This window comes from Microcebus murinus, chromosome 15 (assembly GCF_040939455.1).
Source record: "Microcebus murinus isolate Inina chromosome 15, M.murinus_Inina_mat1.0, whole genome shotgun sequence".
Classification (NCBI taxonomy): Eukaryota; Metazoa; Chordata; class Mammalia; order Primates; family Cheirogaleidae; genus Microcebus; species Microcebus murinus.
The window spans coordinates 64,864,186-64,878,141 of NC_134118.1; the positions used below are offsets into that span (position 1 = coordinate 64,864,186).

General features: G+C 35.4%; 1 protein-coding gene across 9 annotated transcripts in view; it reads right to left on the bottom strand.

Annotated features, from left to right (window-relative positions):
• Positions 1-13,956, bottom strand: part of TENM3 (teneurin transmembrane protein 3) — a 2,406,934-nt gene that overhangs the window by 44,898 nt on the left and 2,348,080 nt on the right. For 7 of the 9 annotated variants that reach the window (XM_076010706.1, XM_076010703.1, XM_076010705.1 and 4 more), the window contains 5 exons: positions 13,466-13,727; positions 8,355-8,622; positions 6,892-7,035; positions 3,858-4,107; positions 3,129-3,149 (listed from right to left, as the gene is read on the bottom strand). In XM_076010706.1, the coding sequence (XP_075866821.1) occupies positions 3,129-3,149; positions 3,858-4,107; positions 6,892-7,035; positions 8,355-8,622; positions 13,466-13,727 (945 nt within the window). The remainder of the gene's footprint in view (positions 1-3,128; positions 3,150-3,857; positions 4,108-6,891; positions 7,036-8,354; positions 8,623-13,465; positions 13,728-13,956) is intronic. The other 2 variants (XM_076010707.1, XM_076010704.1) reach the window with 1 other exon arrangement.

The following is a 13,956-nucleotide window of genomic DNA, read 5'->3' on the forward strand; positions in this document are numbered from 1 at the left end:
TGAAATATAGTAAGAGGATCAGAAACATGCATTTTTTACTTAATCATTAACAGCCAATGATACCATTCTTTTTATAGATTTAGACACATTTTGAATTTATTTTTATTCCTCTGAGCAATTCCTAAGCCTCTCATAACGTTTATGCTTCCCAAGAAAGTGAGGATAAGGAGATAATCAGGTGGGATCTTATTCACTGGAAAAGGAAGCATGATTATAGGCAGGCAAATAGGACGGAGCATTTGAAAAGGATTTTAATTTTCTAAGCTAAAGAAAGAAGCTCCAATGAGCTAAAATATGTTGATTTTGTTAGGTCATGTTTGATTAATTAGTTATTGAGCAAACAGAATCTCTATTTTTTATCAAAGATATCGTCTGTTTGGTCATCCAGGCTCAAAAACCCTGCATGTTTTCTACATTTTTCCTCTTTCTTAACACCCATATACAGACCCTCCATTCTCTGCTTCCCTTTATTTTGGTGGTTGACTTCCATCACTGCTAACCATCCTGCTTTAGGTATGGAGCATCTCACAGTTTAGTGCAATAGCCTTCTAACTTATCTTCAAGTCATCCTGAACACTGATATCAGATTAATCTTCCTAAAAGGCCACTTTGAGAGTATGCCACTTGTTCAACCTCCTAACGTGATTCCCCCCGTCTCAGTTATCCCACAGGACAGAACAGCAACTCAGAGCATCCAAAGCCTGAAGCAGCCTGGCCCTAACCTGCCTCACTCTCTGCATCTCTCCTTATTACCAACACGAACTCCCTGCTCCATTCAAGTGGATCCGATTTCCCTTAGAACATGTCTTGCTCATCTCATTCGCAGACCCCAGTACCTTTACTTGCTCCATATTCTTTTTGTCATGACTGCCTTCCTTGCTTCTTGCCTTTCTGTTTAAACAGACTCATTTGTAGACCTAGTTCACATATCCACCCTTCTAGGAAACTTCTCCTCTCTCTTCCCATCTCCCAGTAATCTCTTCCTCCATAGAATTACTCTTACATTCTAAGCCATGGATGTGATTAAGTGTCAAAAATGGTACGAACAATGTTATTTAGTTTGTCACATATATATTAATACCTTGTTTCTGCCACTGGATTGTGAGTTCTGAGGGCAGGTACTTTGTCTTATATTACTATGTGTCAAAGAGCCTAGCACATGGTAAATGATCAGTTAACACTGATGGATTTAATACAAACGAATATCAATATAAAACCCAAACAGTGTATTTTACATGCCTGGCACAGAAAGGAAATGCAGAAGCCCAAACTCAGTGAGGATGATGCACAGAGGAGAGAGGTTATGGAGAATCATGAGAGAGGGTTACAGTTGGTATCACTGCCAAACACCAGGAGTTAGTACATAATGAGTTGATATTACAGAGCATTGTTAATCATAATGTAGTTTCTTATAGATTTTTTTCCCAGAGAAAGAGATTATGCTCTAAGTAATTTGTAAAATGGTTGTAAAATAAGTCTCTCTGTTGGCTTACCCAGGGAATGACCCCCTAGCTATCTGGACACACATAAACTGGCTGTGTGGTATAGCACAAAAGACATTTTTCAGCCTAGGTCAAATCTCTGTTCCCCTTTTCTTAGTCTTGTGTCGTGGGGAAGATATGTAACTTCCTTGAGCCTCAATTAGCTCATCTGTAACCCTGCAGGAGTGTTGTGTGGACCTGCAAGAACATATATAAAATATCTGGCCCGGTGCCTGGCATGGAACAGGCCTGCTTGTTAAAAGGTAGCTGCTTTGATAGTTGTTTCTGTATCGCCTGCAGCAGTTTCGCATTTAGTTGGTGTGCGTACCTGTTTCTTTCCTCTTCTCTCCATGGCTACCAAGAAAGCAAAGCCAGACATTTTTTGATATTCTACTGTGGTTTCTAATAGCAGAGCTTTGCATGCTCAGTATTCTGGGGAGATTTAGTGTTCATCTTAGCATGTGACCGAGCTATTAGCTAAAAGTACAAGATCAATAGGGGTTCTCAGGGAAAGGTCTTGGACCATGCCTGGTCACTCTGATATGCAACAGCTATAAATCTTTCGGGAGAACTCTGGTTTTCATTTGCTAGTCGTCAGTCTCTATATAACAATTTAAATGGGTTATGTCGATTCATTCATTTAAAATATCTCACATAAAATATCACAAATTTTGTAATCTGATATCATTTCATTAGATACTTTAATGGCTAAATTAGATCCAGCATGTCGAACCTATCTTGCTTTTTGCTAGCTTTACTTTAAAACATTGGTTTTTCTCTCTTCTGGGCTGTGCTGAGTTGAATGTGTCCATACAAGACTCTACTGTATTTTCTCCAGCTAAGTGGGCACAGCATATAGAATATGGAAAACTCTTGAGCCTATATATTTGCTTCCACTATATTCATCCTTAGCTTTGAAGAAAGTCTTTTTCTCTATAATAACAGCAATGAAAACATTACTACTTAAATCTAGTAGCTCTCCCAAATTAGGAAAATATCAAAACTAGAAGCAGAGCTGATTTACCAGGAAACTAATAAAGCTTCAGCTTCAGCGTCCCTCACAATACATGGTCCCTTAAGCCCATTGAGGGGTTCGGGGAATATGTTCACATGATCATATGTTTTTTAAAATTTGCCAAAGTAAAATCATTTTAGATTCTTTTTTTAAACAGGGTCTCCCAAACGGAATAAACTTTGGGCTCAGTAAAACATAACCTGCTCTGAGTATTGGTCAAACTATATACAGGCCTCCTGAAACTTTCCTATTGTGCTTCAAATTTTGTTCTGTTCAAGATTGACTTAGATTACGTGAGTCAGTAACTGGAGCTTGGAAATATTTTTTGTTGTACAACAATATCCGCTATAATGCTTTTTTGTAACAAAATATATTTTTTTTGTTTTCTTTTGTATTTTTAAAAATTTTTCATAAATTATACAAACCACCTTGAAAATATTTCTCAAATTATATTGCATAATAAAATTTGCAATATATCATAACAGTTCAGTTAATCAGTTTTAATCCCTTTGGTGTTCCGTGATACTGAGTTTCCTCTCTCATGATGAAATGTTATTAGAAAACAATTTCAGAGAGTCACATTGAAAAGGACATTTGAAAATATTATAATAACCTCTAAGCAAGATGCTTACCTATGTCTAAAATCTTTATTTCTTGGTGGAAGCAGATAAAAAAGGTAAAAAAAACACACAGTTAGAAAAAATTTCTAAAATATAATGAATTGAATTCTGAGATTTTAATTATTTGTGTGGAAAGTTGCCAACTTAAGCAGAAATACCACTGGAAATAAATTTTGTAGGCCAAGGCTTACTAAATAACTTAGAGAATAGAATGATTTTGATAATCACACTTAAATGAACAAAGAAAAGACAACAATATGTTACTTTCACAACTGGCATTATAGCTAATGGATTAACCCAACTTGAAGATCAAATATTCTAGTTATAAGTTTTAGCCCCAGTTCATTTAATATCAGAGCCTGATATCATAGGAAAATATTTTATATCTTAATTTCAACCATGGTGAAATAAAAGAGTAACACCTCTATCACAGGGTTCTTCTAAAGAAAACAAAAGAGATTTAAGGATCATAGTTCCATCCTTTTAGGGCACAGAAAATTCAGTGCAATCAGTGAGACATTTTATATGTTAGGTGACTCTATACTCTTTAATAGCTTCATGATACAATATATATGAGTTGTGCTTCTGCTAACTTTAACCAAGAATCTAACTTCTTTTTAGGGTTAATTTTAAACATTGGGAAGGCAGGTTTAAATATGTAAATTAGTATATTAGACTCAATATTTTCTTATAAAGGCGGGTTTAGCTTTGATTAAATTCTCAAATTTAAGAAATACATACCTTAGTTCCAAAACACTCGTTACATTCCCGGAAGGGAATATCCGCCGAACATAGTTGAAATCCCCTACATAGAGACTGCCATCGATCCCGCAAGCTAACGCGACTGGGGCCAAGAGCTTATTACCGTCGGCTTGCCCATTGCAGCTGGGGCAGGAGATGCTGCGCCTTCGCCCATTGCCCATGATGCTACTGACAACTGGAGGCTGTTGGGAGATAAACTGGTTTTCCCCATTTCCCTTGTACAGTATACCTAGAAGAAATAAAATGCATTTTTTACGATAAAATGTGTAAAGATGAAAAATGAGCATGTTCATTACAGATCTAAATAAAATTCAGTGCCTTCTAGATTTGGATTGGGAAATGTTTATTTGAAGTTTTATTGGAAAGAACTCTATCTAATTACCCAGTGTAAAATAGTACATGAAAAAGTACATAGGATAGATACAAAAAGTGCTGTCTGTTCTGAATTTAAAAAATGTTTGATTGAAAGAAAAAAAGGACTAACAAGAAAAATTAAAAACTCAAATTCTCAACATCAGAGATTATCAGTCTTGGCTATGCATGGAAACCATTGGGGGAGCTGTAAAAAATACTGATGCCTGGTTCTCACCGTGAGAGATTCTAGTTTAATTGGTCTGGGGTGCAGCCTTGGCACTGAAAGTTTAAAAAAACTCTCCAGGTGATCTTAATGTGTAACCAAGTTTGGGAACTGTACTCTACACAATGTTCTTTAGGGAATAATAAGTTTGCCTAATTGGTAATCAATGCTGAAAATATTATATTTTAATCTAATTAATAAAAAATGTACACCAGGAATATAAATTTCTTCCTTATGAATTTATCATTAATTTTAAAAAGTTACAATACTTTATGGAAAACAGTTTTCCATAACAGCTTTCAAAGCTGTTAATTTTTTTTTTTTTTTTTTACCAAAAATATGTAAGTTTATTGCTGAGAAAAATTCTAATGCCACAGAGCAATGGCAGAGCAAATTTTTAAGAGCCAGCTATGCTGCTGACTCCACACTAGGATTTTACTCTATTCTAAGCAATGTTTTTCTTTTTGAAGTTCTTTTTTTTTTTTTTTTAATTATTTTTTTTATTTTGGCATATTATGGGGGTACAGATTTTAAGGTTTCAATAAATGCCCATTTCCCCCCCTCCCCCCAAAAGTCTGAGTCTCCAAAAGCTGTTAATTTTAATGAAGGCTTATTTTAATTTTACTATAATGTCAAAGAATGTTCTTGCTTATAGTCTCATGCTATGTAAAGATGCATATACATAGTGGTTATTCAAAATGTCAAACATAACAAAACCACTGTGGAAGGCAAATTATTTATTTAAAGCGAATTCTGCTTTAAGGCATTAAAGTGCCAATAATTGTTACCAAGACAAAATGCCAATCTCCTCCTTTATGGTCTTCAATAAAATCTGAGCAAAAATACCAAATGAATATTAAATATTTTCATGGTTAGAAATTAGATTTGAATTGAGATTCTAATTTTATTCATTCTGCCATTACTATATATAGATCAATGGCTCCATTTTGGTCTGATGTACATTGGATAGTCGGCAGCATTTGTTCTATGTATATTTTATGATACTTCTTAATGTGTTATTATCTGTATAAACCACCTGCTGCTTTGACTTTGGAGCCACATATCTTATATTTATTGTATGTTCTATGTTTCAAAGCAGTTCTCAGAGCTAATGACTATACTTCTTAGCGGATACATTTAAAAGAATAATCCAATGAAAGTATAAACAGGAAACTTGAGAAAGTGTTTTTTCTCCCACTTTGGGATAATTTTAAAGTGAAGATTAGAATAATTATGTTCTCCTTATAGCTCAGCACATTTTAGGTGCATTCTGTGATTACTTTTTTAATGCTTTGCTATTTGGGTGATGTAATAATCATAGCAAATTTACATAAAGAAATCAGGAAACATAAAACAGGTTTATGCAAATTTAAGGAAAAATAATCTAAATAAGCTGGATCATAACAAGAGATGAAATGCATTTTGCCTTGAATATTCAAAGAATACATTAATGATACCTAAGATTCTTCTTTCTGTGATTACGTTATTTGACAATTATGGAACTATAATTTCTTATAAGAGCCAGTTCTGTAATTTTCATCAGAAGAATCCTACAAGTCTGCCTACTGCTCTAGCACACCTGATTTATTCAATCATTACTCTGAACGATTGGCCCTTCATGATTCCCCTCTATTAGGACAGAACAGAAAGATGAACATTAGAATATTTATTTCCATGTTTCAGGGCGCCTGCACAAACACCTGTCACTGTCTACATTTTTGCCTTTTCTTCTTCCTTCATTTATTTCTATAGCTCATCCACCTTACCATGATTACAAATCACTTTGTTTATTCAATTAGACACATGTCACTTTGAAAAGCCACTGCTTGTCAAACTGTTCTTGATAAAATTCTAAATCACAATCTGTTCACCCTGTGACTTAGGTTACCATTTTAAAAAAACATATATTTTATAACTTGTAACATTTTTTGGAGGACGGAATATTTTATTCTCAAATACAGTCTAGGCAGAACTGAAAAAAAAATCTAGATACTCAGAATATATTAATGACCTAAGAATTAAAACTCTATCAGAAATATTTTGGTAAATTCACATAGATTTTTACTTTTTATTTATATTTTTAAAAAATACCCCTCCTTCCACTTTTGGTAAACCTTTCTAAAGGACTTTGGATTACACTCACTGACTCACTGTAGAATTACACATGCCTGGATGAATATTCCATTGCAACTTCAGCACCAGTCTCTTACATTCTAATGGGAAAAGCATTTTGGTGATGAATATCTGGACATTTTAAAGTATATTAAAAGAGTATTATATAGTTCCATCTTTAGGCTTTTATAGTCTTTTAAAATATACCTTTATTATGTATTTTTTGCTACCAATTCTAATCCTACAGCATGCACAGGATAAAGTATGGCTACAATCTAAGGAGTTGGCAGTTGAGCAATATTAACTATCTGAACAAGATCATACCATTCTGAACATCCAGTACATGATGTTTATCTAATGTCCAACCACCCATGTTGGAAGCATCCAATTCATAACCTTGCAAGACGGCAGTCCTCTTTTCCCACAGAGTCAGGTCCAAACACGACTCATATTCATATCCAACTGACACTGGAATCAAAACAAATCACAGTTCACTTTCCCAATCACAGGCAGAAATGCAATTTATTTTACTATTTTGAAAAAAACTGCCTTTTTCACATTTGTGTTTGGAGACTATATTTCCACTCATGTATGAGTGGTTAATTTTAATAAAAGAAGATTTGATCATATAAGTTTTTTTTTTAAAAAATGATCTCTCAATATTATTTTCTACTGATTTGATAGAAAAAGTGTTTTTCACATTTCACAACACAAAATAAAGTCTAGGTTGGGCAAGGGGTTAAGTAATTAGATTAGATAAGTCAGCCCCAAATGGTGATTAGGTGATAACCACTAAAAATAATGTTTGCTACCTGAATAAGTAGAGCTGTTTAGTTTCTAAGAACATTAAATTATGGAAAATACTTATGATAAGTCAGGATCAATGGAACAAAAAAGATAGCCAGATTATGACATTATATTTATATGTTATTATCAGGAATAAAAAAAAACTAACAGTAAATTAGTAATATGAATAAATCATAAAAAACTTTTCAGAGTTTATAATGAAATGTGAATTTTAATATTTAGAAAAAAGTGAAGAAGTGGCAACTACCTGACTGATTTGAACTAATTTAAGTCCAAATTACAAATTAATTTCAGAATAAAATTTCTACTGTATTTTCAGGTAAGAACTAACAGAACAAAATCATGTTATCCTTTAGTTTTTGATATACTGAGCTTGGGCTTGAAGCTCTCCTACCTATCTCTATCAATCCATATTGCAACAAGTCAAACTTTGTGACTGACTGCATTGTCTGGTTATTTAGCGAAACAACCCGTTGGATGTTTTCAGACTGTTTCCTCTGAATGGATTGCGCCTTCTAATTAAAAATGCTGAAATTATTCTTGGATACAAATGTTGTCTGATATCCTGTTAGATCTCATTACGAGTTAAAACTACAGTAGTGTTAAGTACAAAACCATAAAAAAGGATAAGGAAGATTAGGGAGATAAAGTTATAAAGGAAAAAAGAAAATGAAAAAAGGAAAGGACACATTAAGAAAAAAAAAACATGGAGAAAAAAAAAAAAAGGATGTGACAACCTGAAATCTTATTCAGAGAATTCCTCTATAATTTCTGCCAGAAAAACTGATATTGTCTTCATTTTCTTCTTTTTGTCATACAGGGCACATTCCTTGTCCCATGGTAGGCCTAAACCAGCCAACTTGTAACTTCCCTAGAATCTTACTCCCTTTTATGACTTTCCGTGGGTGATACTTAATTTTATGACAGTTCTGACTTCACGAAAGTTTTTTCAATGCAGAAAAGATACAGACGAAACTTACCAACAGCTTCTGACAGACCATACACCTTCTGATTATATGCATCTGTTTTGTCCCATATAAAAGTATATGCCAAGTTTGGCGAGGCAGGAAACCACTTTTGAAAGAGTCTTCCCACTACAGCTACCATAAGATGAACCTTCATTAAATTAAATGGTATAATGGACTGGGTCATGGTGATCTTGAGAACTGACTTATACCCTGCAGCTCTGGAACTCAAATAGGAAAGTTTCAAATCTGTTCCTGGAATTGTAGTTTCCTCATGGAGTACCTAGGTTCGAATAAAGCAGAGACTTCAAACTGTGATCATGTATGACTATCAGATGAAATACGTTTAAAAGAACCTAGCAGAGCAACTAAAACAAGACACCAGAGTCAGTATTCACAAATACGCATTTGAGCTGTTATCTCGTTTCAACAATTAGAAAAAACTCTGCTGCCAGCCCAACTGTCTCCTCCTAAAAGCCTCTTGTCATTTATTCTGAGTTAATCACACCTCAGGTGCTACTCTTCATACAGGAATCGCTGCGACTGCTCCATCGGGCTGACATGCACTGACTTGTTAGTGCAGTAGTCACAGTGGCTTCTCACTAACCCAGCTTTCACCCCCGTCGCCCTGGAGAATTGCAGCAGACAGTTGTAAGATGGTTAGCTCAGAACAGGGATGCGGTCTAGGGCACAGATCTGGCCTGTGCCAGGTGGCTCATTTAGGGATTAAACCTATGCCTAGAGCCTCATCAGCTGGCTGGTCACAGCCTATAAAGCTGGTAAGGACAAAAAACAATCAATTCTTCCTGGTTAAACTGTAGCAAATTCCATATCCATGTTAAGAGGTAATGTCACAATAGCTCACCACTCATAATTAAACATGGAGCTACAACTTACCATTGATTTTTGATAAGATGGTAAATGAGCGAATATTTTAGAGCCACATAAAATTTTTCCTAGAGTGCAACTAATATGTTATTGAATGCACACAGAAGACACTCATTATATACTTCCTGATTTGAAACTGAACCGTAAAAGTGAATGTAAATTTTTGCATAAGGATTACCTTCTTTACAAATTTTTAAAAATCATACTCTTAACCCCACAGTTTATCTGTCAATGTGACTAGCTCAATGAATGCTGACACATTTATATTAACATATGTTAAATACATTGTGCCAAAACATTATTTATTTTGAAAAATACATTTTACATAGTATATAAAATTTTTCTAAACAGTTCAGATTCTCTTTACCAATGTTCCTATTTTTTATTAGTTAAGGAATAACAATTCTTCATAGGCTCACTATGTTGTAAAGTGCAAGGCTGGCTATGTTCAAGAACCTATGGCAGGAACACATTACTTTCTCTACTAAGAATTAACTCATTAACTGGCATGTGAGTTGTATCTAATTCATGCAAGTTTTGAGCCCGGGGCTTCGTGAAGCATATATAACTCACCTGTCTTTTCACCTTGGAAGCTGTGAGAACTATTTTTCAAGTTGCATATAACTCATGCACAGAAACAATAAAAAAATAACAAATTTTTCATTAAACTAGAAAAGATTATTTTGTTTTCAGTTTTTATTCTATTTTTGTAATAAAACACTGTGGCTGCAAGGCAAAATATTTTTTTAAAGTGTGGCAGTCAGTGTGTTAGACAGCATTCTCAAAAGGCTTCTTCACACTCTCAAGCTTCATCATGCGGACATAAGGGACTGCCTTAACGTTAGAAAAATCTTAGAATAGTGATTCAGTGTTTGGTAATGTTTCCTCTCCCCCAACACCTCTCCCTCTGAACAGTTAGGAATGATGTATATCTGTCATCCCCAAATATTAATAACTTAATAAAAATAAAACTCTTGATACTGGGGGTACAGCTGTCAGTTTCAGTATAAACAATAACACAGTTGGAAGTAGCACAAATGAATGCACTAAACAAACTTCCCTTTTGGCCTGTGAGCCAGTGTTGGCATGACGAGGGACGTGGTACAATGTCATAGATCAAGAGGGCACTGATCGCTAAAATAGATACACCCATTTATTACAGTTGGAGTTTTCCTTACCAAACATGCTGATCCAATTCAGCCACAAAACTCTCTTACACAAAATAGATTACAAACATATAGAAACTTTCTAGAGCTCTATTTGACTCGGAGAAACCACTAAATTTCAGATTGACAGTACTTCTGTAACACTGTAGGGTGTCAGGGCGAGTAATCTAAAGACAGCTCATTGTTCTCTCATGATCGGGGTGAAATATCAATGGGTTAGTATGAAAAATAGATTCCGTGACTCCTGAATGACCCTGAAAATATGAGATTGAACCCTAAAGTGCATAATTTGTTTCCTCTTAATTTATTTTCAAAATAATTTCTCACAAAGTGGAGAGGTTTTCTATGTGTAAGGGATCCTTTCATTACTATGTATATTCTGTGACCTTCTAGCAGTTGCCTCTCTATCTCCAAATATGTGTTATTCCTGCTTTTAATAACTGATTATTGTCTCTGTCATTAACCTACTTCCATGGAACAAATATCTGTAATTTTGTTCATTAAAGCATGCGCTTCTCCTATGCAATTTAACTTGACTATATTATTTTGCATTAGCGGGAAAAGTAAATCCAGCCAAAGTGGGAAAATAAACCACTAAGCCTATTTTTGCCAGCTGTGTGATCTGTAAGTCCCATTCTTGACCCCGTAAAACATGCAGTTAGAAACTATGTCCTGCCAATTCTGCCTTCCAAATCTGTCTAATCTGTTCCCTCTTCTCCATTTCCTCCACCATCGTGACTGATAGGACTTCTCCGTCTTATATGTAAGGAAATACAGTTGACAATAACAGCCTGTTCACGGATTTCTGTCTCCTATAAATAATGCATTTTGCCACTTGAGTTAGCTTTAGAGAAATGCTGGAAGAAAATGTCATTGTTGCCTTGCTTCCACATTGGCTAGAGAACTCAAGGTCTGCATTGGGTTGTATCTCAGGGCCACTCATAATCTGGCCACAGCATCATCTTCTGCCTCCTTATCCATATACATCCTGCATTTAAACTGCTTACCAGTTTTTACACTACATGACTTGTTCTTACGACCACATCGGTGCTTACATATTTTCTTCAACTGGAAATAAGTTTTCCTCCCTGTTTGGCCTAATCATTTTGTAAAGGCCAACTTACCCTTTGACACTTTGTTTGGCTTCCTTAGAAATTGACCCCTATTTTGAATGCCCACAGTTCTGCATGCAAATTTCTATCACATTTAGAACGGCAGGACCCATGTCGAATTCTTTTTACCCTAGGAAAGCACCATGTACTTGTAAATTTTTACCAGACGTTTGCCTACTGTATGAACGAATGGAAAAAAAGTCACCATGTTTTTACAGAATTGTTTACTACCCAAAACCCATATCAATGTCCTGGTTTGCTAGAAATTTGCCACCTTTGGACAGACACTGCCTCTAGGTTAAGTCTTTTATAGGACTGACTAAGAAGGTCAGAGTTACTGCAAGAGGGACTTGGGGAGGAAATATTAAATTGAAGGTTGCAGTGAACTTCCTACAGCTTCAGCTCAAAGTCAGCTTGACTGTCATACAGTTAATCATTGAGGTGTTACTCCTGCATTGCGCTTGCCTATGAGCCCTTTTGAGTTTTTGTTAGCCTAGACCTTCTTGGCTCACCCCTTCCAATCTCTACCTACACTCCCTCCCAAGTGATCACAGCCCACACTTTATTTACATGGAGATGACTCCCAAATTTGTATTTTCAGGTTCAACCTCTTTCCTGGATTCCATTCTTCCATGCCTGCTTCTACTCCAACCATGTTTGGCCAACCTACTATCATCTCTCCTGTGGATGACTGTGATGGCCTCCTAATTGGTCTGCTTGCTTTGACCCTTGCCTAATATAGAACATTCTCTGCACAATAACTATAGTGATCCCTTAAAGAAGCAAATCAGGAACCATTACTGCTTTGCTTAAACACCTTCAATGGCTTCCAATGACTCAAAGTAAAAAGCTGTCTTTGCTGTGGTCTTCACTGCTATGGCCACCTTCACTCCAGCCATGCCTGCTGTCCTCTGCCATTCCTTGACCAAGCAAAGCATGCTCTGCCTGGAATGCCCTTCTATTTCCAGGGCATATTCTTTCCTTTTCTTAGTTCCTGCTGAAATATCACCTTCTCAAAGAGACCTTCTCAGACTGTACTATAGAAAATTGTATCCCTATCCACTTTCTCCTGCTTTTATTATTTTTAATGTCTCATCACAACCTGACATATATTTATTGTTTACTTTCTTTTGCCACTCGTTAGCTGGTAAGCTCACTGAGGGCAGGTACTTCATCTGCTGGGTTTACCACCTCGTTCCTATATCACAGTGCCTGGTACCAAACGGGTGTTCAGTAGTTATTTGAAGAATCAATATGACAAAGCTACTATGTGCTGTTGTCTTTTAAAGAACACAGATTTTTTTAATTAGCTATTTATGAATGAAGTCCATTATTACTGTGCCTAATGTCCTGCCTTTAAAATCTGAAAGGTATTTTTAATTGGAAATATATGAGAAAGAAAACAACCCCCGATATTTCAGTAAATAAAATGAATGGTGAATGTATGGCTGTTTCTTTAAAAGTTATACGAATGAATATTTTCTGTTAAAAATAATCTTTCCCAAAACATGTTTTACTTATAATTAAACAGTAAGTCATTGAGAGTAATGACCCTGTACAACAGAACTTGGTATCAACAGCACTTGGTACAATGGCAGTCAGGCTATGAGGTATATATAGGTGCTAAAAATTTTTTTTCATTGAATGAATGAATGAATGAATAAGCAGAGATGTTATTAGCGATTGAGTTTAGGTTATTTTCCTATTTGGCTACCACTAATAAATATATACAGATATAGCCTAAAGAAAAAGTATTTTAAATAGATCTTTAAGAAATAATCAGATAGGCTACTATAACATTCCCTCCCTACTCTAGCACAAACCCACCACATTCTAAATTTCATTCTATGGAATTAATTAAGATAGCATTGGAATTCTATAATCCTTTGTGAAGATTCCTTGGCAAAACATGATCTGAAAATATTTTATGTAAAAAGAACTGCTTGCTAGAATATTTTACCTGTGTTTCGGGAATAATGGGACTGTCTTCAGGAGAAGATCTGAAGAAGGTGGACAGAGGTGATGACACAATGATGGGATTTGGCCTCACAAATCCACTCAGATCACAGCTGGGAATGTCATTCTCTTCTTTCTTCATGACTAGGGTATCCATCACATAAAAGACATTCCATGGAATCCACACCGTATGATACTGAGTGAGGAATGGGGACCGTTCAAATACCAAAGTCAGAGAAGCTCCACCATTTGCCACCAAGTCAAACCTAAGGAAACACGAGATACACTTAGTGAATTATCTGGACTGCACAGAACTACCAACACACGCTTCCTTATATTAATATGCTCCATAAAGAAAATCAACTTTTCCTCCCAACTTTTATATGAAATATTTTCAATTCTATAGGAATGTGAAAAGAATTATACAAAGAACTCTCATATACCCTTTATCCATTCACCAGTTTGGTAACATTTTCCCAAATTTGCTTCTATTAA